Source organism: Zootoca vivipara, chromosome 17, assembly GCF_963506605.1.
Source record: "Zootoca vivipara chromosome 17, rZooViv1.1, whole genome shotgun sequence".
NCBI lineage: Eukaryota > Metazoa > Chordata > Lepidosauria > Squamata > Lacertidae > Zootoca > Zootoca vivipara.
The window spans coordinates 38,326,692-38,345,807 of record NC_083292.1 but is presented as its reverse complement, the minus strand read 5'-3'; the positions used below and the strand labels follow the sequence as shown (position 1 = coordinate 38,345,807).

Sequence of the window (19,116 nt, the reverse complement as noted above, 5' to 3'; positions counted from 1 at the left end):
AGAAGGGACAGGTACCCTTCTAGGTGGTCCCAAATGCCTGAGCAGAGAACGTCTTGATGCTGCGAAGGGGCTCCTCTCTGTGTTCCCGATCCTTCACGGGAGCGGGGGGGGGGGGGAATCAGGGTATCTGTTGGTCTTGCCCCACTTGGAACGCTTTGCAAAAATATGAACATTGACATTTTATTTTAAACTTGTATTTAAAACTCCCCCCCCCTTTCAAACTGCCGTATTGGGGTGATGGTTCTTTAGGTTCTTGTTTTTTAAAGTATGTCGTTTTTAGGTCAAGAAACTTCCGATGCACCAAGAACAGCCTTTTCTCCAAGGGGTCCAATGGAGAAACTATCCTCTTGGTGGGGGCGGGTCACACATCCAATGATGTCTTGCACATTTTTAAATCTTGCTTTTTATTTTAGTGCAAGCGATAGCACCTCACCCCCTTTAAACTCTACTGTAAGCACGTCTGCTCAGAAGCACTGTAAGCACGTCTGCTCAGAAGCAAAAATGGCCAGATGCTGGTTTTTAAGCCTTCAGCATTTTACTAGCGGACCAAACTTAATCTCCCCTGGCCTTTGTGAGGGAGGAAGACACCTCCCTTTCTCAGTATTAAGTCCTTTAAGGGACTCCAGACTTATAAACCTCCTTTTTTTAAAAAAAGAAAATTTTGAAATTCCCTGGTTTCTGGTTTGTTTCTTTTTAATTATACATATACACACACACATATATCTTCCAGCGTTCCAGCTCCTTTTGCTTTATAAAAACAGCCCACTTCCTCCTTTGTACGTAGTGAAAGTTTCCTACCCCGTTCCAAGTTGCGATGCCCTTCAACTATGAAGAAAGCAACTAGGTCTTTAAATTAGGGGGAGAGAGAGCGGGGAAGAAGGCAGCACAAAATTTTAGTGAGAGAATCACTAAATTTTCCAAACAGGAGCCCCTTCTGCAGTTTGGAACATGTGTCATGCCATACTTTTTTTAAAGTAATGTTCTACATTTACGGTCAAGTTGAAATTATGACAGCCCTTTCCTCCCTAGAGAATTCCACCAAGAGAATTTATATTTCTCCTAAATGTATTTTTTTATATCTCCCCTGTTGTCAGTAATCACAGTAAGAAGCTTAGAGGCTTATGAAAACAGGCTGGTTTTATTCTGTTTAAAATGTTGATGTATAGCGGAAGTTCCCTCCGTTCCACCGGAACCTAAACTTGAAGCAAAACACTTTCTTTTTTCTGTAAGGAACAGGGAGTGCCCCACAAGTTCACATAACCCCCCCCCTTTTTTTCAGTGCCTGATGTGGATGTAGCCAATTTTTGACTACCCACAGTTAGCTTTTCACAGGTGGGCTGCACCTTAGGGACAGCCAGGGTTAGCCGTTATACTCGGCCCAGGCTTGACAAGTGTACCTTGTTTAACTCTGAAAAGGGGGGGAGGAAGGGCGAACGGAGCACTCTTGGTCTCTTAAATTTGGTGAAGAGATCAGGAAGCATGACATGTCGGGCATAATTGGTTGATTCTATTTTTTAAACAAGCAAACAAAGTAGGGACATGGACAAATCCTATTTTGCATTCATAATGCAGAAAAGTAGTTAAATTCCTGCAGTTTTTCTAGCCATACAGAACTCCAGGTGACAACACAGCTTTGTGTTTGGAGAAATTACTTCCTTGCCTTACCCTGCCCTCTCCACAATTCTCTTTAAGAGTTATATTTTTAAGTAAATGTCTATATTAGACACCCTTTGACTCTTCGGAAACATCCCCAGAATCGTCTATTTTTGTCCCGCAAGGAGGAAAAGAACACAAGGTTTTTTTGGTTTGGTTTTTTCCCCATAATGTTAATATTTATGAAGTTGTATTTAAGTGTATACTTCCACACACCCCAACCCCCCCCCCAAAAAAAAAGGTGAGGTGAGAGGAGTGGGATTATTTCTATAGTGTTACGATTTAATGACTTTGCTTTGACTGGGTTTTAAGGAAGCAGCAAGCACAAGTTCTGGTGTTTTAAAAGAATTGGGGGTGGGGAGACAAGCCACGCCTTGTATCTTTTTTTGAAAAGCTCCACATCAGCCTCAAGAAGTGAGTGGGACTGGTTTCTCATTCAGCGCTGGGACTAACTGCCATTACCTCCCCTCATCGGAGGCGGGACAACTGAGGACCAGCCGCTTCACGCAGCCACATCCATGACTTGTTTCTGGCGCAGAGAGAGAGAGTGAATGAATGAATGCACGGTTGGGTTCTGGACCTGTCCAAGCATCCTTGTAGCCACCCATCTCGATGTGCCGTGCCGTGGATTTTTGTAACTTCGCCCCTTGTGACTCTGAGGCATATCATTGCCTGTTCAAGTGGATGTTGAAACCCCCTTCCCCTCGCTCTCTCAAAACAACAACAACCCACACTTGTTTTATCAGCTTCATCTGTCGGACACGATGGGGCGTAACATGCAGTATGCTACTCAGTCCAATAAAGCCGTCTTTATTTCTTTTAAGAGTGTCCGCCTCTGCTACTGCATTTGTACATTGTTGTCATTTGGATCATGTGCGTCTCTTTTATGCCCACATTATGCTTGCCTGCTCCCTGAGGTCTCCTTACTTGCAAGTAGGGTGTCCCGCCGCTGAAAGGCGCCGATGGGGCTCTTACCCCACCCAGGATTGGATCTCTTCCCTTGCTCTGGGGGGCAGAGATCCAGGAGATTTTCTTGCATGATAAACTTGGTCGCAAAGCAGAAACGGAGGTGGCCTTGCAGCCTGAAACCCAACCTACCATGCAAGGTTGTAAAGTGTGAAAGGAGGCGAGGATTGAAGATGTGTGCCTGCCGCTCTGAACTCCATGGAGGAGAAGGAAGAGTGGAATTGGAATTTAGTCATTTACATTCCCTCCATGTCACTATCCAAATTTTCCCCAAGCCACACAGTTCTTGGTTCCTGCTTTGAACCCCTAAGTAGCCTGCATGCTTCGTGAACTCTGTTTATGTCTCTTGCTTGTAGCTTGAGGATAGATTGGGGCGTGGTTCAAAACTAGCCTGGACAAATATCAAATTTGCATTAGTTGCTCCGCCCATTTTGCCTCTGGCCCTCAAGGTTATTTAGAAGGCAATGTGGCCCTCATGCTGAAGGCATTCCCCAACACTTGCTCTAAGCCTACATCAGAGGGTTGCTGGGTCCCAACCCATGTCCATCAGCTGATGTCTCTCATGATGTCATTTGATGGGCAGGAGGGCGCCATTAAATCCCGCCTTGACTCTGGGATGTACCCATACCTCCACTTTGTGATGTCAGGTGATTGACAGGTCGGTGGCCCTGCTGACCCAGCCACCAGATTTGGCCCACAAGGAAGAAGGATCTTCTGGACCATAGAGCCAAAAACATTTCGCAGCCTTGGCCTGTAAGGGTAGCAGAGACATTTTTTCTAATGGGCAAGTGGGAGGATTTGAACCTGGGTCTCCGCCGGGTCCTAGCCTGATGCTCTAACCTAGGTATGGATCTGTTATGAAACGAATGTGTAGTCCACGTTGCTTAGTTTTTGAGGCTAGTAGACCCAGTTTCAGTCTCATGACACAAAACTAATTATTTTTTGTGGTACAGTGGTACCTCTGGTTAAGAACTTCATTTGTTCTGGAGGTCCGTTCTTAACCTGAAACTGTTCTTAACCTGAGGTACCACTTTAGCTAATGGGGCCTCCCACTGCCGCCACGGTGCAATTTCTGTTCTCATCCTGAAGCAAAGTACTTAACCCGAGGTACTATTTCTGGGTTAGCGGAGTCTGTAACCTGAAGCGTCTGTAACCCGAGGTACCACTGTATGTATGTTTCAATCCCAAAGAATCAGAAGCACAGATGTTGCAATGGTGTAGTGTTGTGGTAAATTGGCTGTTCTGCTGTGGGTAATGGAATTACCCCCACCCCTTTTTGTAAAGAGAGGTCAAGACCCTAACTAATATAATAATAATTTACTTACTTATACCCCTCCTATCTGGCTGGGTTTCCCCAGCCACTAGAGGAATTAACAATAAGTACTTAAGTGTTCAGCCTGTGGGAAGTGAAATTACAGGGAACCACGCAGAACAGGGCCGCCTTGGTTGTGGAACACCTGTGGAACACCCTTTAAATGTCAAGGAAATAAAGAACTTCACACATTTAGAAGGCAGCCCTGTATAGGGAAGTTTTTAATGCTTGATGTTTTTATTATGTTTTTAGATATGATGTTGGTCGCCCAGAGTGACTGGGGCAATCCAGCCAGGTGGGAGGGGTATTATTATTATTATTATTATTAACAACAACAACAATTTGGATACCAAAAATGTAAACTCATGAGCAACCCCATTGATGAAGGTAACATTGGTTACTCAGACCTCGTTGCTGGTTGCAAAGACAGATCAAGCTTCAGCCCCCCCCCCCCAAAAAAAGAAATATAGGTCCCCCACTGCTCTAATCACTAGGCCGCCGTTTTATTTTTATTTTCATTTATTTAAACAGGCAGGAAGAGGTGCAGCTGGCGGTGGCAACTGCGCCTGCGCCTCTTCCTCCTCCCGAGGACCAGAAGGGCGGGCGAGGGAGCGGGGGCGGAGCCAGGAGGACTACATTTCCCGTCGGGTTCCGCGTGGGGACCTGCCAAGGAGGGCGCCGCTGATTGGGCCTCCCCATGGGCCGCCAATAGGAAGCGAGGTGAGAGAGGCCGACAGAGTGAGGCAGAGGAAGAGGGGAAGGAAGAGGCCTCCAAGGCTGCCGCTTGTCTTTCTCCTTCTCCTTCACCTCCTGGGCCCGGACTGGGAAGGGGCCGCGATGGTGCTGGAAAGCACGATGGTCTGGTGAGGAACGGGGGAGGGGAGGGGAAGGGGCTGCCGGGGGGAGGGGCAGAGGCCGGTTTCCCTGAGTCACGATGGGGCCCGATGTATATTTTTGTGGGGGGGGGAGGGGGAGAGACAGTTGGGGTGATGGGAGGCGGGGGGGGACACCCTATGTGGGGCAAGAATTATAGGGGGATCTTTTTGGGGGGGAGGGGGTCTTAAGTTGGGGGGATTAAATGGGAGGGAGAATTGAGGGGGGGTCTCCTTGAGGGACTTTGGGGGAGGGGTCTTGTAAGGGGGAGAAGGAGGTGCGTGTTGGGGGGGAGCATCCCCTTCATTGCTTGGGGGGAGCTCTGGGATTCCATGGGGAGAAGAGAATGGAAAGGGGGAGGACTCACCTTAGGAGGGGGGTGGGAGGTGCATTTGAAGTGGGAGAATTGGGGTGAGTTGGAGGGTGGAAAATGAGGGGTATCTACTGGGAAGGGGGGGAAGAGAGGTGCATTTGACATGGGGGGCAGCATTCCCTTAGTGGCTTGGGGTAGAAATTTATGAGGGGGGAATGGGGGGAGCTGTTTAGGAAGGGGTGGGGTGCATTTGAATTGAGGGGAAATGGGGTTGGGGGAGGGAGAATTGGGGGGGGGTTGAAGAGGGTCTTTGTGGGGGGAGAGTTGAATGGAAGGCACTGAGTTGGGGAAACATCCCCTTGACGGGAGTCTCTGGAAGTGAAGTAGGATTGAGTGGAGCCTGCAGAAGAGTGCTGAACATGGGGACAGGTCTAAGTGAGTCATGCCCCTTAACTTCATGCCCAATACAACTCTTTCTGCTTTTGTTTCGTGTTTGTTGTCATAATGTTTTGTGCAATTTTTTGTAGAAAAGATCTAGTGATATCTTATTTTAAAATTGTTGCTCATTCGGATCTCTGTTTGCCCGGTGCAGCGTCGACAACAGCGAGTATATGAGGAACGGAGACTTCTTACCGACCCGTCTCCAGGCCCAGCAAGATGCGGTCAACATCGTCTGCCATTCGAAGACCCGCAGTAACCCCGAGAACAACGTGGGCCTCATCACTTTAGCCAAGTAGGTTTCGCTCAAATTGTCCCATTGAAAATTGGAAGAGAGGAAGAGATCAGCGGCTTCTCATTGGGTCATCTGGTTGACCAATGGGAGAACAGGATGCTGGAGTATTTATTTATCTAATATGCCCCCTCCCTTCCTTCTGAAGGGGCCTAGGGCACCAAATGTGGTCACAATGAATTTTTCTCTTTCTAGCTTTCTAAATTCAGTTACGGTTGAAAATATTCTCGCATTCTGTGATGTCAGAGTTCTTAGGGACAGTGCCATTCAGCCACCAAATGCCTGGGTGAACAGGAATGTTTTCAGATTCCTCTTGAAAGTCAGTAATGAGGGGTAGAAAACACACTTCACCATGGCATTTCACAAATGGCAACCCACCACCAAATAGGCCCTGTCACCATAGGTCAGTGCCAACCAGGCAGCGTCAATGGCAGCAGCACCAAGGAGGCCTCCCCAGCTGCCTTTAGGGTCTCAGTTGGTTAACAGTGAACCATTGGCCTAAACAGCTATAAAGGTAAAGGCGCCCCTGACCATCAGGTCCAGTCGTGTCCGACTCTGGGGTTGCGGCGCTCATCTCGCTCTATAGGCCGAGGGAGCAGGGCGTTTGTCCGCAGACAGCTTCCAGGTCATGTGGCCAGCATGACAAAGCTGCTTCTGGCAAACCAGAGCAGCGCACGGAAACACTGTTTACCTTCCCGCCAAAGCGGTCCCTATTTATCTACTTAGCTATAGGGCTCTTCTAATGTTCTTTTGTTTAGCATGTTAGGCCAGATCATGATCTGCTATAGGTCATTGTACTTCCACTTCTCTGCCTCTTTTCCTTTCTGACACCCTAATCCTCAACCTGCCCGTGTGTGTATTTGCCTGTTTCAGTAACTGTGAGGTGTTGACCACCCTGACCCCTGACACAGGCCGCATCCTGTCTAAGCTGCACTCGGTCCAGCCCAAAGGGAAGATCACCTTCTGCACAGGCATCCGAGTTGCCCATGTAAGTTGCAAGTTCTCTCCCCTCCCCCCCCCCCCCCGATGGCAGCCCTCAATTGAGATATTAAACTAAAGGTGAACATCCTTTCGGGGGCAGTGGAGAGGAAAAGAATCTGAAACAGCCCCATGCTAAGTTGGGCAAGTGAGGAGTGGTCTGTCCTGAGAGCGGGGTCAGTGCTTGCAGATAACAGAGGGTGAGGAGCCCTCAGGCAGCCAGGCCTGTCCATTTGGCCTGTGGAGCTGTTTTGACCAAGCCTCACTCGCCTGCCTTAAAGTCATACATGACAGGAAAGACACCTTATATTGAGTCAGACCATTGGTCCATTATGCTCAGTATCAACTACACTGATTGGCAGTGACTCTCCGAGGTTTCAGACAGGGAGTCCTTCCTGGAGATCCCACAGATTAAAATTGGGGAATTCTGCATGCAAATCTCTGATCAAGGAGCTACAGCCCTTCCCTTAAGAACAAAGCAAGATTCCAATATATTGGAAGGAAATCGAGAAGGTGCGGAGGGAAGCGAGAAGAGAAGGGGAAGTGGTGGTGGGGTTTATGGATATATAATGTAATGTATGGAAAATCGGAAGTTGCCTTCTAATGAGTCAGATCATAGGCCTATCCAGATAAATATTGTCTATCCGCTGACTGGCAGTGGCATGGGAGAGGCGCAATGAAGGGTTCATTCAGTCCCAGGGATGGGAGGAGACGGGGGGCCTCCTCTCTCTCCATGTAACACGGCTGCTTCTGTTCCAGCTGGCTTTGAAACATCGCCAGGGCAAGAACCACAAGATGCGCATCATTGCCTTTGTGGGGAGCCCCGTAGAGGATAATGAGAAAGACGTGAGTGTGTACCTAGAGCTGTGGGGCTGGGGAGGGGGGAGGAACTCTCTCGTTTTCAAAGCACCTGGTTTTTCCGGGAAGCGTCTCCCATTCCTGGTGCTCCCACCTTGCTCGGCGCCCCTAATGGATCTCCTCTCCTCGCAGCTCGTGAAGCTGGCCAAGCGGCTGAAGAAGGAGAAAGTGAACGTGGACATCATCAACTTTGGAGAAGAGGTGAGAGGCCCTCTCTGAGCCCATGGCTCGTTGTTGTTGCATTAAGTTGCCTGCGACTCCCGGGTCAGTTCCTGACCTCTCCTTCCCGCCCGCAGGAAGCCAACACTGACAAGCTGACGGCCTTCATCAACACCTTGAATGGCAAAGATGGGACGGGCTCTCACTTGGTGACGGTGCCCCCTGGGCCGAGCCTGGCTGATGCTCTTATCAGCTCCCCAATCCTCGCTGGAGAGGGAGGAGCAATGCTGGGCCTTGGGGCGAGTGACTTCGAGTTTGGCGTGGACCCCAGCGCTGACCCAGAACTGGCTCTGGTAAGTGCCACAAACTGGAGAACATGTTTCTATTACAGTACTTACTTATTTCCATAAAATTCATACGCCATCTGATTGTAAAGTACTTTAAGATGGTTTTTCTTCAATAAAATTATCTGGAAAAACAGGATAACTGAAGGAGCGTCCCCACCCCCATTGTTCTGCCCGGACACTGAGGTCCAGTGCCAAGGGCCTTCTGGCGGTTCCCTCACTGCAAGAAGTGAGGTTACAGGGAACCAGCCAGAGGGGCTTCTCAGTAGTGGCACCTGCCCTGTGGAACGCCCTCCCATCAGATGTCAAAGAGAAAAACAACTACCAGACTTTTAGAAGACATCTGAAGGCAGCCCTGTTTAGGGAAGCTTTAAATGTTTAATAGATTATTGCATTTTAATATTCTGTTGTAAGCCACCCATAGTGGCTGGGGAAACCCAGCCAGATGGGCGGGGTATAAATAATAATAATAATAATAATAATAATAATAATAAATTTAAAACAGGCTTCCTCAAACTTCCTGCAGATGATTTTGGCCTACAACTCCCATGATCCCTAGCTAGCAGGACCAGTGGTCAGGGATGATGGGAATTGTAGTCTCAAAACATCTGGAGGGCCGAGTTTGAGGAAACCTGCTTTAAAACATTCAGAAAACAAAACAGCAATAAGCAAGAAATGGGTTAAAACACACACTGACATTATACCTGCGTAGACACCGGCTTGTCTAAACACATTTCTCCACCCACCCGCCCCAAAAGAATTGTGGGAGCTGTAGCTCATCCCTCACAGAGCTACAGTTCCCAGCCCCCTTTAGAAACTGCAGTTCTTGGGATACTTTTTGGGGGGCAATGCTTTGATGTGGATGTTTGCCGTTCTGTGTTATACGCTCCTTTGTTAGCCGCTGTGTCTTATTTGGCCACCCTGGTTTGTCTGTTCTGTTTTCCCTCCCAGGCGCTCCGGGTGTCCATGGAGGAGCAACGGCAGAGGCAGGAAGAGGAAGCTCGCAGGGCTGCGGCAGCATCTGCTGCAGAAGCCGGGATCCCTACCTCCGGTGGGGATGGTAAGAAAAGGGGTTTGAGCCGGGAAAATCGGGAGGGGAAGTGACCTGACTTTCCTTTCCTTCCAGTCAAGTCAAATAACTCTGAACCACCTTGGAAACAGTGTGCAGAAAGAAAGGCTGTAAATGACCAGCTTTGGGGAACCCCTGCCCCATATCCAGGCCATGGTCCTTTATGGGGCTGATGTTTAGATATGTGGAGTGGATAGGCTTAGTTTCTACATTTTTAAGAAGGGGGAAGCCAGAGTGTGGAATCAAATCCCTTCCAGGTCCATCCATGTGCCATACCTGACCCAGTCAGAGGGTTGGAAAGGAATCCGAGTTTTTCATTTAGGCAAGATGGAGGCTGTGCAGACAAAGGCAACCAAGATGATCAGGAGTCTGGGTAGCAAGCCTGATGAGGAACGGTTGAGGGAGTTGGGTATGTGTAGCCTGGAAAAGAGGAAACAGAGAGGAAATAGGGTAGCCATCTTCAAATATCTGAAGGGCTGTCACATGGAAGAGGGAGCAAGCTTGTTTTCTCCTGCTCCAGAGGGTAAGATCTCTTGCAATATGATATGGCACCGAATCGTGGCACTTCAAACATGGGTACTTGTGTTTCCTTGTGCTCTAGATTCAGACGACGCCCTGCTCAAGATGACCATAGGCCAACAGGAATTCGGCCGAACTGGCCTGCCCGACCTCAGCACCATGACCGAAGAAGAACAGATTGCCTACGCCATGCAGATGTCTCTCCAAGGAGCTGGTGAGTTGCAGGCAAGAAGCACCCAACGTAGGCCCCACCTTCAGATCAGGAACGCCATGTTTGCCAATGGGGCAGGGCAACAGCTGAGAAGGCCTCTGGGAGTGGCTTGAGCACTTGCCCTTTGTATAGTCAGGCTTCTCCTCCTCCTCCTCCTCCTCCTCCTCCTCCTCCTCCTCCTCCTCCTCCAAAACACTAGAACACTATCTCTCAGTTGTGCCCAGAAGAGAAGTATCGGCCGCAGAGGACCGTGTCCGTTCCAACTCGGCATGAGTTTGTGTTCCAGCCTCATCTCCTTTTAGGGTTGTGCTTGAACAATAGCTCATTCAGGAACATGGGAGGCAGGTAGCAGCATCTTGCCAGGAGCAGGGGAACAATTCCTCCACTTGCATACAGTAAAAAAAAAAAAAGGGATGACGCTGCTCCCCATTTTAATTCGGGTAAAAATGTGGCTTGGTTATTAAACTTGGGGGAACAACTTGTTGAGAGGAGAATGGAGTATGGCCAGTGTTCAGACACGGTAGGATCATTAGGAGTGCCAGAAGTTTCCCACCCTGAAATAATAATAGAGATAAAAGTTGTGTGCTTTCGGGTGGGCTGCAAGGAGACTGAATCACTACCCTCCCTTTAAGCGGAGGCCCCGCGATTGGCTCTTCATTATTCTGGTTAGCCTTGGAAACCCACCCGTGGGCTTTGGCTGTAGCAGAAAAGAGGTCGCTAAGCTGTTTTCTCCCCTCTCAGAGTTTGGACAAGGCGAGTCGGCCGAGGTGGATATCAGCGCCGATATGGACACATCAGAACCGACAAAGGTCAGTGGCCACAGAGCCTCCCTCTCCCTCCCTCTATCCACTTGCTCAGAGCAGCCTCTGCCAACCCAGCATCCTCTGAACTACAACTCCCATCGCTCCATCCAGCACTGAGTTGTGACCTAGAAGGGTGCCCCATTAGTGGAGGTTGGGGTTCTCCTGTCAACAAAGTTGCCCAGCTTCTTTTCTGCCATAAGTTGTTTCCAAAGTACCACTAAATCTCTTGCAAGGGTCATTGCGACCCACCTTGAGACCTACCGGTGGAGGGCGGGTCAAAAAGGTGACAGTGCCTCTGATGCTGATTTTTATCTGTTTCACGGACGTTTCCTGCATCCAGGAAGAGGACGACTATGATGTGATGCAAGACCCCGAGTTCCTGCAGAGCGTCCTGGAGAACCTGCCAGGAGTCGACCCCAACAACGAGGCCATTCGCAACGCCATGGGCTCTCTGGCCTCGCAGGCATCCAAGGAGAACAAAGACAAGAAAGAGGAGGAGAAGAAATGATGTGGGGAGAAGGGGCAGGCCGCGGGCCCTCACTGGCGCCCCCAACTCGCCTTTGCCCCATTACGCAGCCAAGAGCATCGTCGGCTCTGCATGCCCCAGTTCACTTAGCCTTCTAGCCGTCAGTGTCCGTAATCTTCCCTCTCCAGGCTAGTTGGGGAGAGGCGGGGAGAGTCACCAGGTTATTGTGGGTCAGGGTGGGTGGCGGTGGGTGGGTAGAACTTCTCTTCTTTTTTGGGTTGTGGTTTAAGGGGTAATAAAAACCTTAAATTTTCTTTGCGGTGTTGCGTTTTTCCACCGCCTGCTTCCATTAAGCTGTGGTTTATGTCAGAACGTGAGCGGCCCATCTCCTAGCTTCCCTTTCCTTTCTGACAAAACGGCACCGCCCCCCTCCCTGCGCGCAGGCACCTTCGTTTCCCTGCCACGAAATTGGCGTGAAGAGGTTGAGAGGCGCACGCACTGCGGCCACCGGAAAGCTTCCAGCTGCCGGCAGGACAGAGAACTCAAGGTTCTGGTTTCAACAGACGCAAGGCTTTAGCGCCCATGACAAAAAGGGGAAACTAGGAAGCAGGTGGGCTTATTATGGGTTGGAACACCCTTTCCCCAAAGCTGCAGCCCTCCAGGTGTTCAAAGGACACCCCTAACCCTAACCCTTTTGCGCATCCTGAATCACTGTGCCTTTTGACACAGTTTGACAGCACTGAGAGAGAAAAGCTTCTCTCCACTTTTGCCACTTTGAACCTCTGTTGTGTCTCCTCTGTCCTGCCCTTTCTTTAAAAGGCTGCAAAGGCCGCAAACATTCCTCATGCGGGGGTCACTCCACCCCCCTGGATCATTTCGGTGGCCCTTTTCTGGACCTTTAACGGCTCTACAGTATCGTTTTTGAGGCAAGGTGATTAGAGCCACACGCAGTATCCCAAGTGTATTCTGTGTGATAGATTTATATAAAGATGTGATTGAGTTGCAGTTTTTCACAGGGCTTTCTAGTTTTTGTATGTATTTATTTGCACCACTCTCTTCAGCCAAAGAGGCTTCCAGACTGTCTTACGTACATGGAGAATTAAGTCAGTCCCTACCTGAAGGCTTACAATTCTAAACCATCCAACTACGACCCTTGTTACAAAAAGCAGAGATTGGCCATCAGTTTGGATGGATTTGGATTACATGAATTGATGGGAGCTGAGGCCTATTAGTCCTTATGGCTGAATGTCTACCATAGCCATGAATGGATTCATAAACTCCTTCCCAACAAATACTTCCCAGCAGCCAGTATCAAAAGTATATCATGCGGTCTGAAAATTGAATTTTGCCATCTGGTGCTTTTAAATGACTGAGTTGCTCTCCAAGGAAACCCCTCTTCTTCTTTTTTAAAAAGGTGTTCAGCCCCAAATGTTAGCTGCTTTCATTCCCATTTAACTGGAATCTTATGTTAAGGAGTTGGGCAGCTTCCTTCGACCCCACAGGTACCAATGCAAGGATGCTACATTCTAGCTGAGCAGGGGCAAAGCCAAGGGTTCAAGCTCCTGCGAAGCCAGAAGCCAAGCAGAACCTAATATCAGTTTCCCTTTCATAGAAAGCCGGCTTATTCTGTTGCACAGGGCTCTAGCAGGAATCATGGTTCACAGCTGAGTGGTTAGTTAAACAAGCCAGCCTCATAACCCATGTCTGAAGTTGCCTTGTTTTGAAACAGTGCAGTTTGTGCAGTGAGGGAAACTTTTAGTAGAGTGCAAAAAATTTGGTCGGAACTTCCTAGAGTACTTCCGAAGCTGACCAGGGAACTTAAGTACCCCAGAAATGTAGCCTCAGAAGACATTTGCATAAACTTTTTAAAAATATATATACATGTCCTGGAATTTTTAGTATAAGCCAGGAACCCTGGTTTGTGAGAGAGGGGAATGTACATTTAATGCTCGGATCCAGAGGGAAGGAGTTAAGGCAATGGATTCAAATGACAAGAAAGGAGATTCCGGCTAAACATCAGGGAGAACTTTCTAACAGCAAGAGCTGTTGGCAACAGTGAAACCGACTCAGAAGCTGATGGATGCTCCTCCCTTCATCATTGGGGGGTGGACCAAATGACCCCAACTCTTCAGTTCTATGTTTCTCTAAAATCAGAGCTTTTGAGACTATTGTGATGAAGCAGTATATATAGCCTAAATGGATTAAAAAATTAAGCTTGTTTTAATTTTACTAGAGGCAGGCAAGTTTTCTGCAGCTGAGCAAGTGCAGAAAACTTCAGCATTTTCATAGCCAATGGGTACTGCTCTTCCTGCAAACCCTCCTTAGCTGATGAGCACAGATGTTTTGGTGAGGCAGCTGCGCTTCTGCAGGAAGGACCGAAAGCAGCCAACTTGGGGACCCTCGCCTATCAAGCAGCAAATGAGCAGTGATGCAGAGCACTATAAAGTTATGCAAATGACCAGGCAGAGGGCCACAAATTGGCAAGTGCAGGAAGATGTTTAATATTTGAGATTGGGCGATGGAAACAAAGATTTGTGTGTGATGCAGTGATCCTTTCTCCCGCCAGAGGGCACATGTCACATTGAATAAGGGAGGCTGAGCTTTCTTGTGTTGTATTTTGCTCAGATTCTCAGGAAATTTAATATCGCAATCTGTGCCAATGCAGAATTGTGGCTGTGTTGCCCCAACGCTACTCGAGTTTGCCTTTTCAAAACACTCTACCCTGAAATGGACACACAAACACCCTTTCAGTTTTTTTTAATAATTCTTGTTATTGCTAATGATTTGGTTATGACAAGGAGTTGCAGGGAGGGGGGGGAAATCACATACAAATTTGAGCTGCAGTGAAACAGGGTCTCAGCCCCCTCCCCACATACTATATGGGGGGAATCAATAGTGACAGGATCACGCGCCATTCTGAGGTCCTTTGTCACGTCTTGGGGGTTTTTGCAGGGAGGAGGGAAGAGGAGATGTTAATTGGTGATCTGCACAACTTCCCGGCTTGTCTTAAGCAAGTCTGCTCATGGTGTGCCTTGGAGAAGCTGCAAAGAAATGGGAAAGTATATTTTAAGAAGAGGTGGGCTAAACAAGTTCTGTCTAACAGGAAAGGCATCCCCTGTTGTGTTTGTGTGCGATGCTATTCTATTCCCCGTTCTGCCAAAAGGCTCTTGTGATGTAAGCTCTCCCTTTTCCAACCAAAGGGCGCCTTTGATGCCATTCTCTCACCTTTTTCCAAAAAGCTTCTGTGTGCAATCCTGTGTCTACTTTAATCATTAAAAAAAAAACTTGATCCAAATTCTTTTGGGTGTGTATGTGCAAACCGGCTCCCCAAACCAGGGATTAGCCCTCCTTGGACTAGAGGAACTTTTGGCACATTCCAAAATTGGGCATTTTACAAACTACATCGGCTGGATTTTTACCGAGCGAGAGAGATCTGGGTATCTCTAAACAAAGTGTGGGGGAACCTTCGGCCCTCCAGCTGTTGCTGAATTACAACTCCCATCAGCCCTAGCAAGCATTGGCCAAATGGCCAGGGTTGCTGCTGTTGCTGGGACGTATAGTTCAAAGCTTCCTCCCAGCTCCTAAATCAGATATCCAGACCTTTATCTCTCTGTCTTCCCCCCCACCCTCCGACAGAGGTACAATCTGTACAGTCCACTCCAGCGGCACCTTTCCACCCTACTTACGTGCAAAACTGTTGACCAGGTAGGTGGGCTTGTTGCTACACAGCAGTGTGGTGAGGCTGCCCAGGGATGCTGTCCCCACGATCTGCACCTCCGAGGTGATACCCAGCGTGGCGTTTTTCTGCAACAAGAAACCGAGCCAGCAAAAGCAGGTTTGACAACTGCTATATACAATGTTTTCGCTTCATGCTCTCAATATGACGCAAGTTACACACAATTGCATTTGAAGGTTCCGTCTTACCAAATTTCTAAAATGTTTCTTAATATATTCTGCTGTTTTCTTACATTTCAATCCCCGCTGTGGTCTTCACATACGGGAAGTAACTTTTTATAAAAACTTGAAATGGTTTCCAGTCTTCTTTAAAACATTCTAAATTTGTATCTTTTATCAGTGCCGTCAATTTTGCCATCTCTGCATATTCCAAGGTTTTCATCAACCATTCTTCCTCTGGGTGTGTTTTCTCTCCTTCCATTTCTGTGCACAGAGAATCCTTGCTGCTGTACTCACACACATTCTCAGCCCTTTAATGAGACATCACCGATCTCTGGAACTCCCTGCTTATTGACACTGGGTCTTCACTTTAGTGTTTTTGGACTGTTTTGGTTTAGACACTCCAACCTAGCTACATAACTCTGTTAGGTATATGGTAAAGGTAAAGGGACCCCTGACCATTAGGTCCAGTCGTGACCGACTCTGGGGTTGCGGCGCTCATCTCGTGTTATTGGCTTCCAGGTCATGTGGCCAGCATGACCAAGCCGCTTCTGGCGAACCAGAGCAGCGCACGGAAACGCTGTTTGCCTTCCCCCTATTTATCTACTTGCACTTTGACGCGCTTTCGAACTGCTAGGTTGGCAGGAGCAGGGACCGAGCAACGGGAGCTCACCCCCTCATGGGGATTCGAACCGCCGACCTGATTGGCAAGCCCTAGGCTCTGTGGTTTAACCCACAGTGCCACCCGCGTCCCTTATACGGTACTTGTCCTCAAACTTAAAGTTTAAGGACAAGTATATGGTACTTGTCCTTAAACTTGCTGCAAACTTCCTTCTGAATTCAGAACCACAACCACCCCTCTGAGCACCTGTGGGTGTTATATTTGCAACTCAAGATGATACTTCATGCATCTGAAGAGGTGGACCCCAGTCCACAAGTCTTGAAGCTGGAAGCAAGACTCTTCAGACCCCCCCCCCCGAATACACCTTGAAGGATGAGTTACCCCCTTTTTTGGCTCCCTTAGTTGGCACCTATATTAGTTAAACTGCAGTCTGTTGTCAGATGAAACACCTCTAAGTCTGCAACCCCCGCTAGGCCTATTTACCTGAGAGTAAAACCCTTTGAACAAGTGGGGCTTACTTCAGAGCAAACATGCAGGGGGTTTGTGCTGCTAAATCGCTTTTAACCGTATGATTTTCAGTCGGCTGGTATAATTTGTTGGTTTGCAGTATATAACAACAGCTATATACTGGTATTTGTTCAAGGGGGGGGGGGGGAGAAATCAGAGCAGTTTCCAGCAGTCACACATAAAACCGTACAGTTAAAACCGTATTTTTAAAACCAGAGATCAACTATTACCAAACTATTATTAAACGAGTTTGCATACAGATAAAAATGTATAAAGTAAAAAAATGCCTTTATGTATAAAATAATAAACCACTACTGATCATGTCTGCATTAATCATGTTTAAAATAACAGTTCAAAGGCGGCGCCATGATTGCTTTGTTTTGAGATGCTGCATTTAATTATATGTCAGCGTTTCTTTCAGAACCATGACGACCGGAATCTTAGAATTACTTTTAAGGAAAGGGCCGTAGCTCAGTGGTAGAGCTGATGCCTCAAATACAGAAGGTTCAGTTTCTCAAGATGGACCTTTGCTCTAAGGCACTTCCCTCTGCTCCTGTTCAAATCAGCCCTGTCCTCAAAACAATGAGGACTAGGATCTTGCTTTGCTTTCAGGGCAAGGGCCATAAGTCCAAGCTACTCCCCATGTGCCTAGCACATAGCTGCCAAGTTATCCCTTTTTTACAGGGATTTTCCCTTATGCTGAATAGGCTTCCTCGCGAGAAAAGGGAAAACTTGGCAGCTATGGCCTAGCACCGCCTCCAGGACACCTGCTGATCCTCACCAAGACAGCTTGGAAGTACGCCTCCAGTTCCTGGCAGGAGGGGAGCGGTTCAGACACCTCCATCTTTCGGGCCACACACCCTTCTGGCTGGCCATGGTACACCATCAAGTGCTGTTGGGGGAGAGAGAGGGGAGAGGTGGACCAGGCAGAGGAGGCTCCCAAACCCCTTGGCCCAGCAGCGTCCGAATCCCACTCTCCCTCCTGTCCCCAGGTATGATTTTCGGGTCGTTCAGCCTGGCTGTTGTTTCCGCTACATCTCATCCATTTTGCAAAGGTTATTTTTGTTTTCAGCTCTGTCTTTTTTTATTGCATTAACGCAGGCTATACATTTCAAATAAATAAAAGAGCCACTCCCATGCTCCTAAGAGCACCTCAGTGTGGTTTAATTAACTCTGATGCACTTTGGATATCTCTAGAGTAGGCATGTTTTGGAACTACAATTCCCATCATCCCTGACCACTGGTCCTGTTAGCTAGGGATGATGGGAGTTGTAGTCCCAAAACATCTGGAGGGCCAAGTTTGGCCATGCCTGCTCTAGAGAGAGCTTGAAAAATCACTTGCCCTGACAATTCTCTCTCTCTCTCTCTCTCTCTCTCTCTCTCTCTCTCTCTCTCTCTCTCTCTCTCTCTCTCTCACACACACACACACACACACACACACACACACACACACAAAACAAACAAACAAACAAACAAACAAACAAACACAAACACACTCTTAGGGGAATGGCAGTAGCTCAGTGAAAGAGCTGCCATGTCTGCTTGGCATGCAAAAGGTTCCCGGTCCAATTGCCAGTATCTCCAGAAAAACCTCACAACCTGAAGCCCTGGACAGCTGCTGTCAGTCGTTGTAGATAGATCCACCACCGGTCTGACTCAAAGCAGCTTCCTATGTTCTTAAATCCACCTTAGTGTGGTTCAGTCACCGCTAAGGCACTACCGGACAACTTAAGGACACCCTACTGGGAGATAAAAACAGCAACACTGTCCTCATAACCTCTTGTGACACTAATTCTGGCCCTATTGGCGATTCTGCGACTCACGTTTCTTAAGTCGCAGGTGATTCCTGGAGCGACGCCTTGTTCACCCAGTTCGCTGAGCGCCAGCAAGAGAGACGCTTCGTTCTGGACGTTGACTTGGGGAGGGAGGAAGCTGAAGGAGTCTCTCTGCCGAGAAAGGAAACGGGGAAACAGATTGAAATGCGGCTGCCTTGGCCAAAGGTGCTGGATCTGGCCACCCAAGACTTCTGCAGTGGCGGAAGGCAGAATGTGCTGGATTCAGACCCCCAGGACTTCCGTCTATGAAGGCAGAAGGCAGGTGCTGCCTCCGTCACCACTGTCCCTCCGTAACGTACCTGGATGCAGTCCGCCCGCCCGAGGTAGGTGGCCAGCAGGACCCCCACGATGCTGATGCTGAGGGCTGAGACGGCGCCCACCATCAGAATCACCAGCTTGCGGTTTGAGGCGACAGGAGGCTCTGCCAGCTCAAGGCTGGAGTGGAGAGTCTGAACAAAAATTGGGGAAGGGTTGAGAAGGGAGAGAGAAAGAAAGAAAGAAAGAAAGAAAGAAAGAAAGAAAGAAAGAAAGAAAGAAAGAGAAAGATGAAGGTAATGGCATCTCACAGCACCTGAAATCCCTTTTCTAAAATCTGTGAAATGTCAGCCTGTTTCTGCATTTGCACTCTGCACATGCTTCAGAGTGCTCTCGTCGCGCTGGAGAACCGAGCCCCGAAGATTTAAAAAATGGCAAGTCAATAACCGTAGGCATTCCCACACTGGAAGTTGCACCCCTACCCCCTAGCAGGGCAGCAGGCAGAAATCCCACCGGTGCAGCTTCTCTCCCCCGCCATTGCACACGGCAACCACACAAGGCTGGGAAGAACTTCCCCTGATGGATTCCTGCCTGTTGAGCAGCGGTTAAAGGAACGGGAGACACAATGGGGTTTAAAAATTGAGGTGGCCTTCCCCCCCTCACTTCTAAAGTGAACTACTTACGTAGGGTGGGCTCTTGAGGTGCAGCCCTGCCGGCCATGATTCGGGGTTCTTGTCCTCGCTCACCAT

The 19,116-nt window shown here is 48.5% G+C and overlaps 2 protein-coding genes across 2 annotated transcripts; one reads left to right on the top strand and one right to left on the bottom strand.

The window, feature by feature from the left end:
- Positions 1 to 4,633: 4,633 nt before the first annotated feature.
- On the top strand, positions 4,634 to 11,568 carry PSMD4 (proteasome 26S subunit ubiquitin receptor, non-ATPase 4). The gene is made up of 10 exons (XM_060269441.1): positions 4,634 to 4,794; positions 5,710 to 5,850; positions 6,721 to 6,835; positions 7,585 to 7,671; positions 7,816 to 7,884; positions 7,980 to 8,195; positions 9,138 to 9,246; positions 9,857 to 9,988; positions 10,727 to 10,794; positions 11,129 to 11,568. Exons 1-10 carry the CDS (start codon positions 4,769 to 4,771, stop codon positions 11,294 to 11,296), a joined length of 1,131 nt encoding a protein of 376 aa, XP_060125424.1. The 5' UTR covers positions 4,634 to 4,768; the 3' UTR covers positions 11,297 to 11,568.
- A 2,434-nt stretch (positions 11,569 to 14,002) lies between these two features.
- Positions 14,003 to 19,116, bottom strand: LOC132591299 (uncharacterized). The gene is made up of 6 exons (XM_060269374.1): positions 19,051 to 19,116; positions 18,412 to 18,561; positions 18,101 to 18,223; positions 17,059 to 17,169; positions 14,941 to 15,058; positions 14,003 to 14,295 (listed from the first exon to the last, which is right to left on the bottom strand). Exons 1-6 carry the CDS (start codon positions 19,114 to 19,116, stop codon positions 14,261 to 14,263), a joined length of 603 nt encoding a protein of 200 aa, XP_060125357.1. The 3' UTR covers positions 14,003 to 14,260.